Source organism: Terrapene carolina, unplaced genomic scaffold, assembly GCF_002925995.2.
Source record: "Terrapene carolina triunguis isolate 2854851 unplaced genomic scaffold, T_m_triunguis-2.0 Scaffold836, whole genome shotgun sequence".
NCBI lineage: Eukaryota > Metazoa > Chordata > Testudines > Emydidae > Terrapene > Terrapene triunguis.
Window position 1 is genome coordinate 4,186,159 of NW_020665187.1, and position 16,509 is coordinate 4,202,667.

Below are 16,509 nucleotides of genomic sequence, written 5' to 3' on the forward strand. Positions count from 1 at the left end.
AGATCTGTGCTGCAGCCCAAGCTCCTCTCTGTCTGGGACCATGCCCGGAAAGCAGTTATCCCCTGCAGTTCCAGAGAGCTGCTAATTCCTCCCCATGGAGTCCCTCCTCCCCCCCGTCCTGCAGCAGAGAACCGAAGCAAACCCCAAGGCAGCAGCTATAGGGCAGGGAAATCTCCCCCCCCCCAGCCCCCTCACAAATCCCACCCTGCAACACTCCCCTAGGACGTTAGCTTTTGAAGACAATGATAGCAATTATCAACAGACAGTGCTCACATGGTACTCACCAGTATCTGAGCCCCCCACACGCTGCCATGGTTCGTCCTCACAACACCCCTGTGAGGTAGGGCCAGGCTGTTATCCCCATGGTCCAGACGGGGAACTGCAGCCCCGAGAAGAAACCCATCGTCTGTGGTTAAAGCCAAGCCAGTGCTCTAACCACTGGCCCGTCCTTCCTCCCCAGCGATCCGGCCAATTTCTTCTTAAGGTCAAGTCCAGGACAGGCCAGGGCCACCTTTCAATGAAAGGCCTCCCAGAGCCGAGCTGAACATAGACCAGGACGGGGCTTGCAAGGGACGAGACAAGACAGACCTCTTGAGAGCTGTTTGACAGCAATGCCCCCCCCCCCCCCGCACATCCTGGGGGTGAGCCCTTACGGCCCCCTTCTCCCCCACCGAGAATTCCCAGCTGGCAGGATTAAGGATTTTAAAGAAAGAGAGAGAGAGAGAGAGAGATGGCTTTGTAGCCGTCCATTTGCATATAAATGATTCTTTATCCTCCCACGATAGGAGAGAAGGGAAAGGGGAGACAGATTCTCATGCATTCAATTAAAGATGAAATGTACAGGTATCTTATTGCCGGATCCCATTTTGCTTTAGAAACGTGTTTATTGCACCTTTTGGGGGGGGGGGGGGGGGGGGGGGTTCAGGCCCTTTCCCGGGGGCGTCTCCGGGGGGGAGACCCACGGCAGGGTGGGCGGGGAGTTGGGGCTGGGGAAGGGTTGATCGGATTTTTGTTTGACCAATGATGAGGTAAGCACGTTCGTTCTCGGCCCCCTGGATCAGTCGTCGCTGGGGGGATGATAATCTTCTCCCATCCCCCAAATCAGGGAGGGGTTGCAAGGGAAGCCAGCAGGAAGGGGCCAGCCCGGTCCCTTCTCCCGCAGGAATTTTCACATTGATGGGAGGTTAGCCGGGTGCGGGCCGAGACGCGGAGAGGGCGGCCCCCAGAGTAGGAAGATGAGGTGGAAACAGTGGGGCGGAGACTGCTGGCATGCGCCCTTCCCTGGGATGCAGCCCCCCCCGCAGAAGCGGCTCTCCGGGGCGTTCCTCGCGCCAGCCCCCCCGTCCGCCGGCCAGGCGGCATTATACAGTCGTCACTCTCATGACCACCTCCCGGCCAGAGCTGGCGCCCCCGCGGGGCTCGTTCGGCCGCAGGTGACTGAGGATGTGCAAGATGGTGTAGCCACAGTGATGGTTCAAAATCGTTCTAACCCGCTGACCCCGCCGGGGGTTCCTTTCGCTCCCGGAGGAGGGGTTCGTCCGTGAATTCCTGCCCCCGGCCTTGGCCGCCCCGCTGCCAACGGGCTCCCCCAGGTCCTTGGCCTTGTCGTAATTCAGCACCTTCCACTGCTGGTTCACTGCCTGCCACCGCTTGAAGATTCGATACACCGAGGAGCCCTCGTGAATGATCAGACCTAGGGGAGAGAAGTCGGGGCGGGGGGGAGAAAGAGGTGAGACCTCCTGGGGCAGGCAGCCAAACAGGTTCCTCGAGATGGTGGCCCGCCAGGGCTCGGAACTCACTCATGACAATGTGGCCCTGGAAAATGCCAGGGCCCAGCTAGTCAGATCCCAGTGGGAATCGGACCCCTAATTCCCTCCAGGTTCCATGGACAACTGCAAGCTTCTGGGGGAGGGCGTGGGGAGGCCTGGTGTTTGGGAGGGGGAAGGCTGCGGGGGGCTGGCTGCGGATGGGGCCTAGATTGACAGGTCTGACCCCTTGGAGACCAGCACTACCTTGGGGTTAGGCCCGTCGCCATAGAATCATAGAATATTAGGGTTGGAAGAGACCTCAGGAGGTCATCTAGTCCGATCCCCTGCTCAAAGCAGGACCAACCCCAACTAAATCATCCCAGCCAGGGCTTTGTCAAGCCGGGCCTTAAAAACCTCTAAGGATGGAGATTCCACCACCTCCCTAGGGAACCCATTCCAGTGCTTCACCACCCTCCTAGGGAAATAGGGTTTCCTAATATCCAACCTAAACCTCCCCCACTGCAACTTGAGACCATTACTCCTTGTTCTGTCATCTGCCACCGCTGAGAACAGCCGAGCTCCATCCTCTTTGGAGCCCCGCTTCAGGTAGTTGCAGGCTGCTATCAAATCCCCCTCACTCTTCTCTTCTGCAGACTAAACAATCCCAGTTCCCTCAGCCTCTCCTCGTAAGGCATGTGCTCCAGCCCCCTAATCATTTTTGTTGCCCTCCGCTGGACTCTCTCCAATTTGTCCACATCCCTTCTGTAGTGGGGGGACCAAAACTGGACACAGTATTCCAGGTGTGGCCTCACCAGTGCCGAGTAGAGGGGTATAATCACGTCCCTTGATCTGCTGGCAATGCTCCTACTAATGCCATTAGCCTTCTTGGCAACAAGGGCCCACTGCTGATTCAGCCATGGCAAGTTTCGCTTAAATGTGCACAGGCCTGGCCCAGTGGCTGGGCTCGGAAACGGGGCGGGGTCCTTCACTTTGAGCCCTGCTTGGCCTGGGTGGGCATACTGCTCCCATGACGGGAGTCCCTGTGACTGAACAGGCCCTTCGGCATGGTGGGCGTGTGGGTACCCCGCCCTGTTTCCGTGCAGAGACCTCCCCTCTGCCAAGGAGGGCCAGGAGTGTGAACTCCAAGCCAGCCAGGGCAAGGCGGTTCCTCCGAGCCCTAGACAGGCTCAGAACGGAGAGGCGGTGGCTGTGGAGCTGAGGGCTTGGAGAGTCATGGAGGCTCGGAAGCTGCCAGCCTGAGGCTCTGGATCTGAGCCTTTTATCACTGCAGGCTGGTTTGTTATTGTCAGGCTGCCCAGGAGCGCTGGGGCTCTGTGTACTGGCTTATTATTGTAGGGTCTCCAAGGGGCGAGTCTGCACCCATTGGTCTGTTATCGTAGGGTTTTAATACGTGCTGCGTCTCCATACGCACGCTGGTTTGGTTTTGCAGGGGTGCTCATGAATGCTGGGGCTGTGTGTTCTGGTTCGTTATGGCAGGGTCGTTAATGAGCAGAGACCTCTGGACAGGGTGTCAACGTGCACACAATCCCTCCCTGGTGCTCCATGACCCAAAGGGAGCGAGCGCCCACAAGGTTCTCCACTGCCCTGCGTGTGGTGCAGCCGTTCACACCGCCCACATCACAACAGCGTTTTACACTGGCTGTGCCCTCGTGTGTCGCACGAGGACCAGGGCAACGGAGAAACAGGCCCCGGGCTTGGGAGGCTGCGGACACACGTCCTTCAGCCTGCAGACCTGGCTACTACTTAGCCACATCACCTCCCCTATGATCAGAAGGCGAACAAGGGCTTTCCATCTCAGCAATGTGAGACTCTCCTTCGGACGGTGCTACCGCTACCCGTCCGGGTGACCTTGAGCACGTCCCTTCCCCTGTCCGTGCCTCAGTTTCCCTTGACACCCATTGTCTATGCAGGTTGTAAGTTCTTTAAGTCAGGGACTCTCTCTTGCTATATGGACGTACAGCGCCCGGCACAAGGAGCCTGATGTTCTCAGTTGGGGCCCGCAGGCATAACAGTAATATAAATAAACAATCGTTTCAGAATGGGCTGGCTGACTATTCATTCTTATTTTTAATTCCACCTATTAATGATTATTCTAGCTATTAAGTGTTTTATTATATTATTAAACGATAAGTATTATTTTATTAAAATGCTGTTATTAGTGTGTATGCATTATCATTCTAGCGATTTATGTTAATATTTTAATATTAGATTATTGCAGTATAATTATCATGATCTATTCTTATACTAGAATATCAGTCATCATTATTAGAATGATCAATTATTCTATTTATTATTTTATTAGAGTATTATTAAGCTATAACCATTGCTTTTTATTATTATCTATTAATTATTATTCTACCTTATTATTCTATCTGATAATTGTTATTCCTGATTGTAACAGGACCTATTACTGTAAATTTTTCGCACATGGGGAAGGCACCAAATATGTGCAGACATTTCTAAGTAGCATTTCTCCTGTTTCACTATCACAGGATCCTGCCCATTGGCTGCGAGTCTGACCTCTCGCATTCCCTAATGTGGGTACAATGGGACACGTAGCTGCTGACTCAATCGGAAATTTACAGTCCATCCCTTCATTTGCAGCTGGAGGCTCGTCATTCCAGCCACAAAGCCCCAGCCGGTAATCGTCTCGTCTCTGCTGCCGGCAGAGCCCATCATTGAACGCTGCCGATCTTGTCCCAGTCCTGAGTCCGCTTCATTCGCTTTTAATTAACAGACGTCATTGCAATCAGGTGGGGCTTTATTGCCAGCGAGGGATGCCTGTTTACAGCAGGAGCCCCTAGAGAGCCCAGCCAAGACCCCACTGTGCAAGGTGCCGTACAGAGAAGAGCCCGTCCCTGCCCTGATGAACGTACAGTCTTACAGAGAAGGGGAAACTGAGGCACGGAGCGGGGGAGTGACGTGCCCAAGGTCTCCCAGCAAGGCAGTGGCAGAGCCGGGTACCAAGTCCAGTTCTCCTGAGTCCCAGGCTAGCCCCTCATCACCCAAACCCCCACGTGCATCACACGTTAGGTAGGTCCTGCTTCCCAGTACTCTGAATTCTGATGGTCCCGCCCTACCCATCGCCACGGGAACCAAGCATGGTGCACCTCAGAGCCGAACAGGGGAGGCGTGAGGAGGCCATTGGGCAGCAGAGGGTGGGGGATGAGGTGGATTCACCTTTCAGTTACTGCTCCGGCGTGAGCTGCCTAGCTCCAGCCAGAGGGGGTGGACAGGGGAAGTCAGGGAGCCCACGGCTGGGGTGGAGGGACCTGACGGGCCAGGCTCTCACCTATGCAGACAATGTCCATAAAGCCGTACATGCCGTAGCAGATCTGGAAGAGCAGGTCCTGCCGCTGCCACTTGGCCGAGGGGCTGAGGGACGACCAGATGAGCCAGGAGATGCTGGCGATGAGGAAGAGGGAGCCCAGGATGATGGCTGCGATCTGCACCTTCTCGATGACGGTCAGGGAAATCGCCTGCCACTGCAAGGGAAGAAGGCGCAGCGACGGGTTACCGGATCGGGCGCGGGGTGGGGAGTTGGGGGATCAGAGTGGGCTGGGGACTGTGGGGTACGGAGACCCGAGTGGCTGGGCACACGATGTGTGGCAAGGGAATCATAGAGGCCAAAGGATCTGGTGTCTGGGGGGAAGGGGCTAGGGCCGCAGCGGGTTGGGGGGAGGGAATCACAGGGGCTAGGAGACCCGGGGAAGGGAAGCTGCTGCCAGTGCACCAGGATAAAGTTAAGTCAGGTCTGGTCTCTGCCGAATGGATTCTGAGGAATGTTTGGCTGTCGAGTGGATTCTGAGGAACGTTGGTACTGCCTGTAGGAGCCCATCAGGACGGGGGCGAGGGGGGAGCTCAGGGCTGGGAGAAGGGGGCTGCGGGTTGGGATTGAGGGGCACCGACAGAGCTGTGGGAGGGGAGCCAAGGGCTAGGATAGCCGGAGGTTGTCCATTGTCTAGGAGTGCAATGGCCCTGGATCAGTGTCAGGGCGTGTGCGTAGCTTGTGTGCACACGCGTGCGGGTCTGTGGGTCCGCGTCAGTGCGTGGGCGTGCCGGAGCGTGCGTGTGCCCATACGCCACCCGCTCACCTGCAGGGGGTTCTTTGTGCTGATGGCTAACACCTGGTATTTGAAGTAACACAGCTCACAGCTCCAAGAGCCCCTCTCGCTGATCCAGCGAATCAGGCAGGGCTGGTGCGTGCAGCGGACGGACCCGTCACACCGGCATGGGCTGAGCAGCTCCCCCTGCAAAGCAAACAGGCCCTGGGGTTAGGCGCTGGCGGTGGGGGGGGGGGACGCTGGGTAACACCAACCCTCCCCGCTCTGCGGCCACAGCGAGCGCCTGGCGAGAGCCACGCTCCATTAGGCCGCTAACATTTAAACAGCAGTTTATTAGCCTCGTCTGCTTGATGCACTGACGGGGGGAGCAATTAGCATAAATATTTCATGCCTCCTGACAGGAAGCACTAACGACGCTTCACGGAGACACTGGGCCAGCAGAGCGCCGGCGAGTCCCCTCAGCAGGGGTCACAGGGGTCATCCCCCCCCCCAAAAAAACAACAACACATAGCCATCGGTCAGTTTTTCGACCACAGGAAATTGGTGCTTAGATACCATGATGATAGATAGATAGATAGATAGATAGATAGATAGAGGGGGTGTATGGGGATAGATAGATAGATAGATGGGGTGGATGAGGCTAGATAGATAGATAGATAGATAGATAGAAGGGGTGTATGGGGATAGATAGATAGATAGATGGGGTGGATGAGGCTAGATAGATAGATAGATAGATAGATAGATAGATAGATAGAGGGGATGTAGGGGGATAGATAGATAGATAGATAGAGGGGTTGTATGGGGATAGATAGATAGATAGACAGATAGATAGATAGAGCGGGTGTAGGGGGATAGATAGATAGATAGATAGATAGAGGGGGTGTATGGGGATAGATAGATAGATAGATAGATAGATAGAGGGGTTGTATGGAGATGGACAGATAGAAGGGGGCTGGATGGATGATGGTGTTGCCCCATCTCCGTGTATCCCTGAGTGGGTGCCCAGCGGGGGGATGGGTGAAGCCCCCACGATGACACTCCGAGTCCCATCAAGTTTTGCATAAAATCTTTGGTTTTTTTCTAACTATCCCTTTTGGGTGCAAAATCCCGGCTGGACCCTCCTGTGGCATGATAGCGGGGAGGCCGCGTGATGGTGCCCCCCCAGGAGCCCCACCCCAGCAGCAGGTCCATACACCGGACTGCAGATTGCTCCCCGCCGCGGGAGCTGCAGCTGCTGGTCTGACGGTGGGACTGTCCCCAGCTGCGTGGGGCCGAGAGGAGCCCGGGCTGGCTGTGCCGGGGGCTGGGGACAATCCCCTCTTCCAAGGAGAGGCGACGACATTCTGCAGAGCGGAGAAGGGGGCTGAGATGCGAGGAAACCCCAGGGGCTTTGCTATGTGCTGGCGGCTGCCTTCAGAGATGGGGTCATTGTCCTAGGAAGCCTGGGCTATGCTCCGTGCTGGGCCGGGGGGATCCCTTCCCGTCACGGGAGGGGGAGGCTGGGGCGGCTGTTTGGCTGTTCGGAGATGCAACAGCGTTACAGAGCATCTCCGTTCAGGGCAGCTGGGTGATCGGAGCTGAGCTCCCCACGCACAGCTCGGCTGATGGTCCTCGGTCCCGACCCACACACCCCCTGCCATCCCAGCCCTGCCCCCCCAGCTCTGCCGGTGCCTCTCAATCCCGACCCACACCCCCCTGCCATCCCAGCCCTGCCCCCCAGCTCTGCCGGTGCCCCTTAATCCCGACCCACAGCCCCCCTGCCCCCCGCAGCTCTGCCAATGCTCCTCAGTCCCGACCCACAGCCCCTGGTATCCCAGCCCCGCCTCTCGCCCTGTTCTGGAATCCCGTCCCCTCGTCAGTGCTGATCCAGCGCCCCGACTCCGTCACCTCCCCTTCGCCGGGGGACTTTGGCATGGTAATGACCATCACTTGGCTTTTCCTTCCCGTGCTCCCCGCTCAGCAGCTGGTCACAGACAGACCCCGATCGCAGCTCCCCGGCGTCCCTGCTGCCCTCGCCCCCCTCCCTCTCCCTTAATTAGCGTCTGTGCTATTCTGCCTGATCAGCAGACAGTGCGGGGCTCTCCAGGAGGCTCCCCTCCCCCAGCCTCTCTACCCACGGCTTTGGCCTCCCTCCCCTGCAGCAGAGAACCCAGCCCAGGGCACACTGGGGGGCACGGGTGTGATGGGTAATGGGTGGCGCCCGTTGCGAAGGGCCCCGCAGCACAACTGACCGGAGTCCTGGAGCAGAGACAGAGCAGGCCGGGCGCCCCGAAGTGCTGGCACCCTTCCCCGATGGGGGAGGATAATCTAGGGACATGCAGCCTCCTCCCCAGGGGAAACCCAGATCTGGCAGGACTGGAGCCAGACTCCAGCCCCCTGCACCCAGCTGGGCCCCCCCACCGAAGTACCCGGGGCGCTGCATTCACCATGGCGCGGCGCAGGCTGCGCCAACCCGGCAGAGCCCAGGCCGCAGAAGTGGGGGACAGACCCACAGACAGTAGCTGACCCAGAGGGGCCTTGGTCACTATCACAGCTAAAGAGCCCAGGAAGAAAAACCCAAACCCCAGGACTGGCAGCAGGGCTGGGGTAGTTACATGGGATGTCCTGGATGGCGGTGTGTGTGTGTGCGCGCCTGCCAAGACCCCCGCCGGGGTCCTCTCCCCGCCGGCCCTGTGCCACGAGGCAGAGGCCGCACATACGCCAAGCTCGTCTGGTTACCGCACGGCGGATCGCGCTCTGCCAGTTTCACGGCTGGCTGACCCCACACTGGTGCACGCGTCCCGCCTGCCACCCTGGCTGGCTGCACAGACTGACCCAGCCAGGGCAGGGGGTTCTGAGCCGTCTCCCCACTGGGCTGGCCCACACCAGCCCCTGGCAGAGATCACCGGGGCCTGCTCTGGCTCCCCAAATGCCCCATCTGGCGTAAAAGTCTCCCGGGCCCTTTCTCCCCAGCAGGCCCAGGGGCATTTACTCCTGTCATCCAAGGAGCACCTCCTGCCATACCTGTGTGATCCCACCCAGACTCCAGCTGGGGGTTTACCCAGACCGGGCAGGCTGGAGAGCGGTGCCCATGGCTGCACCGACCAACGTCTGCTTCAGAGGCTGGACTCTTGGCGCCGCCCAAAGGCCTTCACGAGGGTGGCTGGTGCCCGAGCTGGCCTGAGGGCTCTGCTCACGCGCACTGCACCACAGCCCCTGGCATAGGGGGCGGCTTGGGGGCCATGGCTAGAGCGCATTGCACTCTGGGTATTCTTGGCTCCATGGGGCCAGGGGAAGCAGAACACAAATTAGAGCGGCCTTTAGGCTGCTCTAACTTGCAGCAAGGGCAGGGCCGGGCCTGAATATGGAGGTACAGAGAGGGAGGGCTCTGGTGCCATAGGTAGCTTTTGAAAGGCATTTTTTAGGCCTAATGGTCATTTATTTTTGCTCACAACGTTCCAGGCAAGCTGCCCTCTTTCAAGATGGCCACCCCCGCTCTTGGTTCCCAGCCCTCCACAGCCCAGGCTACCCTGAGGGCCCCTGCGACTTCTGCTCCATGCAGAGCGATAGGAGACGGCAGCCATTCTGCAACAGGGCAGTTCTCGGGGGAGCTCGCCAGAGGGAAATAGCGTTTGCCCCTCGCTGCTGCAAGACAAATGAAAACCAAACGGCCAAGAGTTGCCAGCAGCCCCCAGAGAACAGAGCCTCAGATGGAGCCGGCGCCCCGGGAGCTTTAGCCCCATGGGAGTTCGGACGGCCTGTGCCGGTCCATTGTTAAGGCCACATGGGACAAACAAAATGGCGCCACGCCCACCGCTCCGTTTCTCATGGGCACTGTTCTTTAATGAACGCCCCCTCTGATCACCCGTCCCGCTGCCGGTCTGGTCTGGGCTCGGGGGGATCCGGGGCCGGAGTCACCGGGTTCAGCACAGGGGCCAAGCCCGTTTTTAGCGTGGAGCTCGGCTCGGTGCTCCGGACGGAACCGCCCCGGCACTGCCAGCACCTGAGGGCTAACCGTACGCCAGGGGAATCCCCCGGAGAACAATGGCGCATCCCCCCTCCACTCCATGGGAACAATGGAGAAAACCCCCCACACACACACACATACCTGAGAATGTGTCTGAGCAACCCCCCAACCCCGGCCAGGATGGGGGCAAAGGCACCTCTAACTCGGGGCCGCTGGGCAGGGCCCCCTGGTACATGATGTCTGGAGACGGCGCACGGGGCAAACAGCCCAGCCCCCAGGGCAGGCAGGTGGGGCTGTGAGCTCTGGGAGTCCCAGATGCAGGATTGGGACAGCGACCCATCCCGGTCCCGCAGGGGCAGCCCCCGGCCACACAGCAAATCCCCCTCCTTTAATGCATAAATAACACACAGAGCCTAGCGTGATGGGTCCTAGGCCACGACTGGGGTTCCTAGGTGCTACCGTAATACACCTAATAAATAACGTACAGCACCTAATGCAGTGAGGTTCTGGGCCATGACTGAGAACCCCACTGCTCTGCCCCTCCGCTGAGCACCCCACAGCCCTCCTCCCCGCTGAGCACCCCTCTGCCCACCCCCTCCCGCACTGGTCCGCTCAGCTCTTACCACATGGACCCAGCACCCTCCTCTCCCCCCATCCCAGCGATGCAGCCATCCCCCCTTGTCTGCCAGCTCCCACCCCAACATCTCCCCCACGCGCTGCCCCCTTTGCAGGGGAGGCTGCCCGGGGCCGCCGCGGCTACAGGCGACTGGCACTAGGGTGGGACATGGGGCAGCGAAGGATTCAGGACTGTGATTCCCTCGGAGCGTTTCCCCTCCTCAGGTGAACGCCTCCCAGGGTGGGGACTGTCCCTCGCCACAGCTCAGTGTTTTAGGATGAGTAATTTGCTGTATTATGGTGGCACCCCAGGGCCCCCACCCAGGCTTGGGGCCCTGTCGTGCCAGGCGCTGCACAGACCCAGAGCGAGAGACAGTCCCTGTGCCCCAGGGCTCACAGTTTGAGCAGAGCAGGCGAAGGGGTATAACAGCAGGATGGGGGGGTCCACACGGGAGGATACGGACCCTGGGATTAGGGTTTAGTGGCTAACACACAGGAGTGGGAGCCAGGACTCCTGGGTTCGATTCCCAGCTCTGGGAAGGGAGTGGGGGCTAGCTGGTTGGGGGGGGGGCTGGGAGCCAGGACTCCTGGGTTCTTTCCCCAACTCTGGGAAGGGAGTGGGGGCTAGTGGGTTAGGGCTGGGAACCAGGACTCCTGGGTTCTTTCCCCAGCTCTGGGAAGGGCGTGGTAGCTAGTGGGTTAGAGCAGGGGGGCTGGGAGCCAGGACTTCTGGTTCTATTCCCAGCTAGTGGGGGCTAATGGGTGAGAGCAGGGGGCCTGGATACCAGCCTACCCCGGAGTCCTGGCACAGCCGGTGGCGGTTCCTGTCCTTGGGCCATGCTGCCCAACCGCCCATGGAGCCCGCATGGCACGTGCAGCGGGGAATGTCTCACCCATCGCCTGGAGCCACGACAGGGCTCCAATTAAAGTGACATTTCAACGTGCACCACGCTGGGCTGATGACTCACTCCCCGCCAGGCTCCACTCCCGGCCCAGGCCCCATCCACCACAGAGAGCTGGGGAGGGGGCCCCTGGGCTTCCCCACCCCCTCGGGGCCTGGCCAGAACCACCCTCAGGGGCCTCCCCCCACGTGCTTCACGCCTCCCACCGCATCCTCCCATTTCACCGAGGGGGAAACTGAGTCACAGAGACGGGCCATGTGATCCAGGACGGCGGAGGCCTCCCGGCTCAGAGCAGGGGGTCTCACCGATGGAGCATGGAGCCCAGAGATGAGCGACAAAGACAGTTTTGGGGGGGAATTAACCTGGCTCGGCTGGGAGACAATGGGAGGATGAACCCACTCCGTCCCACGGCCCTGACACTCACCCCCGGGCTGGAGCAATGCCCCATTGATGAGGGTCAGCAGCCAGGGCCCACAGAGCAAAGGCAACTCGTAACCCCATCTCCTAGGGAGGTCAGAAATGCCAGCCACCAGGACGTAGGGACATGGGCCTCCAGCCTGGGGGGCAGGGGACCGGGCACCTGCCAATCGAGTTTGGCCCCTTCCAGGCTGAGGATGCGGCTTTCCTGCTCCTAAGGCTGCGCACTGGCTTTTACGGGGAAGCCCCCGTGGCGCGGGCGGGATGCCCTGGAGATGTAGCGACTTGTGGGTGGAGAGGGGTCAGCCCTGCGCAGGGAACGGGGGGCGAAGGAGCTGGGCCGGGAGGAGGGGAAATATCCTATCGACCTGACGGAGCCGCCCGGGGAGCCACCGCTAGGGCTGGGGCGAGAGCTCCCATGCTGGAGCCGTGGGATGCCAGATGGGGCAGGGTCCCGGAGGGAGGGGCCAGAAGGAACCTGTGGGCGCCAGGTCTGTAGAATTTTTGGTGGTGCCCAGAATGGGTCCAAGAAGGGCCGTCCCGTCCATACAGGGCCAGGGCAGCCTCGGGGCTAGCGGGGGGCCTGGCGCCGGCAGCAGCGAGCAGGGGTGGGAAGAGGTGGGGCGAGGTGGGAAGAGGCGGGCAGGGGCTTGGGGGCAGGGGTGGAGTGGGGGCAGGGAGGGGGCAGAGCAGGGGCGGGAAGAGGTGGGGCGGGGTGGGAAGAGGTGGGCGGGGGCTTGGGGAAAGGGGTGGAATAGGGCGGGGAGGGGCTTGGAGGAAGGGGTGGAATGGGGTGGGGAGGGGGCGGGAAGAGGTGGGGCAGGGCAGGCTGGAGCCAGGTCACTCATTGCTGATGGCACCAGGCCCTCTGCTAACCCCCCAGGCCGCCCAGGACCCCACGTCCCCCTGAAGCCCAAGACGGGACGGCTCTGAAAATCTAAGCCCAAATACTGGTGGAGCCGGGCCCACGTTCCTGAATATTGGTGGAGCACGGCCACCATGGGCCCATATAACAGGCTGCATATGCTGCGGGGGCTTCCCACGATCCCAACCCCTCACCCAGTGCTGTCCTGGCTGGCTTCCGGGCGTCCCCGCCAAGCTGCCATCCCTCCTGCTGCCCCAGCTGGCCCATGTGTTTGGCCCTGGCCTGGACAGCTCCTCTCTCAGACACCAGGCCCTCGGGAGGCCAGAAAGCCCAGCCTCCTTGGTGGGGACTGGGCCGTCTCCCTCCCCGAGCCCAGGCGAGCTGGTACCGACGCACCAGGCCTGGCAGCACCTAACGAATTGCTTTGGCTGGGATGGAGACGGAGACGTGCTGGATCTGCCCAGGGTCCAATCCCTGGTGGTGTTTGCGGAGGGTGGGGGGACAACACTCCCTGTCTCTCCCACACGTCCCCAGCCCCCCAGCCCTGGTAGGCTGCAGGGACATAGGGAATATCCAGGCGGGAGCCCCCCGCTGGAGTCTAAAGAGGCACAAGCACTGAAGCATGCACAAACACGTGTGTGCACGCACATCCATGTAATATGTATGCACGTACACACCTAGAGGCGTGGGCTCACACACGTCTACAGGCACGGGGGCACACGTGTCCAGCCACACACGTACACCAACACGCATACGCCCACGTGTTTGCATAGGCACATGGGGCCACACATGAATGTGCACTAAAACGCACCCGTGTCCCCACCGGCACGTTCCGGTGTATGCAGCACAGGCAGAGACGCAAGCCCTCCCCCCCCTCAACACACACACATTTACCTGGGGCGTTTACCCTCCCCCGCTTATCGGCGAGGAGGGAATTACTGGTGCATTAGCGCCAAATGAGCCCAGTCAATATCACGGGGTCCCTTCTCTCGGTACCCCCCAGCCCTAGTGCAAACCCTAAATCACTCCAGCTGAGATCTTCAAGGCCACAAAAATCCCACCGGCCTCATACCCATTCCCTCTTCGGAGCTGCAGGGGTTAAAATGCTCCAAGGACTCCCCCAGGGAGAGGGAGGGGGTTCCCACTGGGGTCCGCCCACCCCAGATCCCCAGCCCCACTCCTTTCCTCTTTGCCCCTTTAATCTGCCCAGCTCCAGCTGAGGGGCATGGACCCACGTGCCTTGCTCTAGCCACGCCGCGGCGGTTCCTAGAAAGAGTTTGCGCCTTCCGTGACTCCGCGGCCCAGGCCTGTTCAAACCAGCAGTTCCCCTTCCCCAGGGCATCCGGCAGCACCGGGACCGGAAGAACAAACTCTGCACGGTAAGTACCGTGGCCGCCTGGTCTCGAAGGGGAAGGATTAATTAACGGTTCCCAAATCCCAGCATAAATATCCCGCCTCCCTCCGGCGCAGGCAGGTCTGTGTCTGCCAAGCAGTGGGGCCAACAGGTGGGGATGGAGGGAGCGACCCGTCTACCCCACGGTTCCAACCTCCTGCTTTTCTCTCATTTCCCATCCTGCCAGTCCAATTGAGGGGCACCCCCATCAGCTTGGCCCAGCGAGTTCAGCGCCAGGCCGGGCATCTGCCTTGCCTACAGTCACAACCCGGCTCTCAAAGGCAAGCAGCGCTTCCCCTCTGGAGTTACAGATACCGTCTTATGCATCTCGGAGTACCTCTGGCCGGGATCGCAGGAGGTCTTGCCAGGTGCCTGCAGCCAGCTGGGGATTGAGGCCCCATGCCACCCAGGAGTCTGCCTAGGCTCCTCTGCTACTGGGACGAGACACTTCCGAAGCCACTACATGCCGCTGGCCATTAAAGAGCCTCCCAAGTCTTCTCACAAGAGTCACAGCGTTATCCCCGGCACCCCACTTCCAACTCGGGGAATTACCCGATCCCTTAGACATCCCGCTGCAGTGCCATTTGAATGACGTGCTCGCACATCCACCCTCACGCACTGCTAAGCGGCGGCTGCGCTCCTCCCCAGAGGCAGCTGCATTTCGGCGGTGGAGAAAGGGGCTGCTGGACACTGCATGCTCTGGGGGCAGCCCGCGAGCCGTCAGTATAGTGCTCCGCGCCAGGCCAACACGTGCTGAGACACAAGGCTTCTCCGCCCCGGCCCCAAACAACACACCCACAAGCTAGGTCTGGCTAATGCCTGGGCATGATTGTAACCCCAGTGCAGCCTCTGAAAGCTCCTTTATCCCCCCAGCATTTCAGTGCAAGCTGCATACTCCTCCATCCCACTGACTGTCCCCATCGGGACACATCCCCCCAGATGCCCAGACCCGTCCTGCCAACCCACCCCCTAAGTCCATCCACGGCACCCCAAGGGTGGGTATGACCCAGTCCCGGGGTCTGAGGGGGGGAGCAGCGGGTGGGCTAGAGGGGACGTGGCCCCGCAAGGAACTGGTCTGCAAAATAAGGGACACACCGTGCCCACTAAGACCACCTTCGTCTGGGCATCGGCATTTCCTCAGAGGGCCAGGAGGACAATTCAAACACCCTCCCTGGACATCTTCACCATAACAACCAGGCCCCCTTGCCACGAGGCACAGACCTGGCATTGCCTGGTGCACAGAACCCGCCTCCACTGCCACGAGGCACAGACCTGGCATTGCCTGGCGCACAGAACCCGCCTCCCCTGCCACGAGGCACAGACCTGGCATTGCCTGGCACACAGAACCCACCCCCCTTGCCATGAGGCACAGACCTGGCATTGCCTGGTGCACAGAACCCGGCACCCCTGCCACGAGGCACAGACCTGGCATTGCCTGGCGCACAGAACCTGTCACCTCTGCCATGAGGCACAGACCCTGGCATTGCCTGGCGCACAGACCCTGTCACCCCTGCCACGAGGCACAGACCTGGCATTGCCTGGTGCCCAGAACCCGCCTCCCTTGCCACGAGGCACAGACCTGGCATTGCCTGGCACACAGAACCCGGCTCCCTTGACATGAGGCACAGATCCTGGCATTGCCTGGTGCACAGAACCCGCCTCCCCTGCCACGAGGCACAGACCTGGCATTGCCTGGTGCACAGAACCCGCCTCCCCTGCCATGAGGCACAGACCTGGCATTGCCTGGCGCACAGAACCTGGCTCTCTTGCCACGAGGCACATACCTGGCATTGCCTGGTGCACAGAACCCGGCACCCCTGCCACGAGGCACAGACCTGGCATTGCCTGGCGCCCAGAACCCAGCCCCCTTGCCACAAGGCACAGACCTGGCATTGCCTGGCGCACAGAACCCGGCACCCCTGCCACGAGGCACAGACCTGGCATTGCCTGGCGCACAGAACCCGGCACCCCTGCCACGAGGCACAGACCTGGCATTGCCTGTCGCACAGAACCCGCCTCCCCTGCCACGAGGCACAGACTTGGCATTGCCTGGCGCACAGAACCCGGCTCCCTTGCCACGAGGCACAGACCTGGTATTGCCTGGCACACAGACCCTGGCCTGTGCTCACACTTTGTCCACTGGCATTCTCGCCATTTGGTATCTGACTGACCCCCTGTTGCACCTTGGCATTCTTGCCTCCTCCAACATGTTTCTATCCTTACTATGGCCCATGCTCTGGCACCCTCGTCTTCTGATAACCAGCCACAGCCTAGCACTGCCTGGCACCTTCACCTCCTAGCAACCCAACCCGCTGGCCACATTCACCATCAGGCAGGCCCAGCATCTTCCCCACATGCTGACTCTCGATCCTGCCTGCCCTGCCCCTCAGAATCCCTCGGCACCCTCATCCCCTGGTACCTCCACCCATCATCTCTCCCTGGCACCCTTCACCCCCTAGTATCCCTCAACCTAGTAACCTCCTAACACTCTTCACCCCTAGTAATCCCAGTAACCCCCGGCAACCCTCACCCCTAGTA

General features: G+C 60.3%; 1 protein-coding gene across 1 annotated transcript in view; it reads right to left on the reverse strand.

Annotated features, from left to right (window-relative positions):
* Positions 1-1,339: 1,339 nt before the first annotated feature.
* Positions 1,340-16,509, reverse strand: part of MARCHF9 (membrane associated ring-CH-type finger 9) — a 16,143-nt gene continuing 973 nt past the window's right edge. The window contains exons 2-4 of the mRNA XM_026660755.2: positions 5,864-6,019; positions 5,062-5,254; positions 1,340-1,693 (exon numbers count right to left, since the gene is read on the reverse strand). Of these exons, the coding sequence (XP_026516540.1) occupies positions 1,362-1,693; positions 5,062-5,254; positions 5,864-6,019 (681 nt within the window). The 3' untranslated portion in view covers positions 1,340-1,361. The remainder of the gene's footprint in view (positions 1,694-5,061; positions 5,255-5,863; positions 6,020-16,509) is intronic.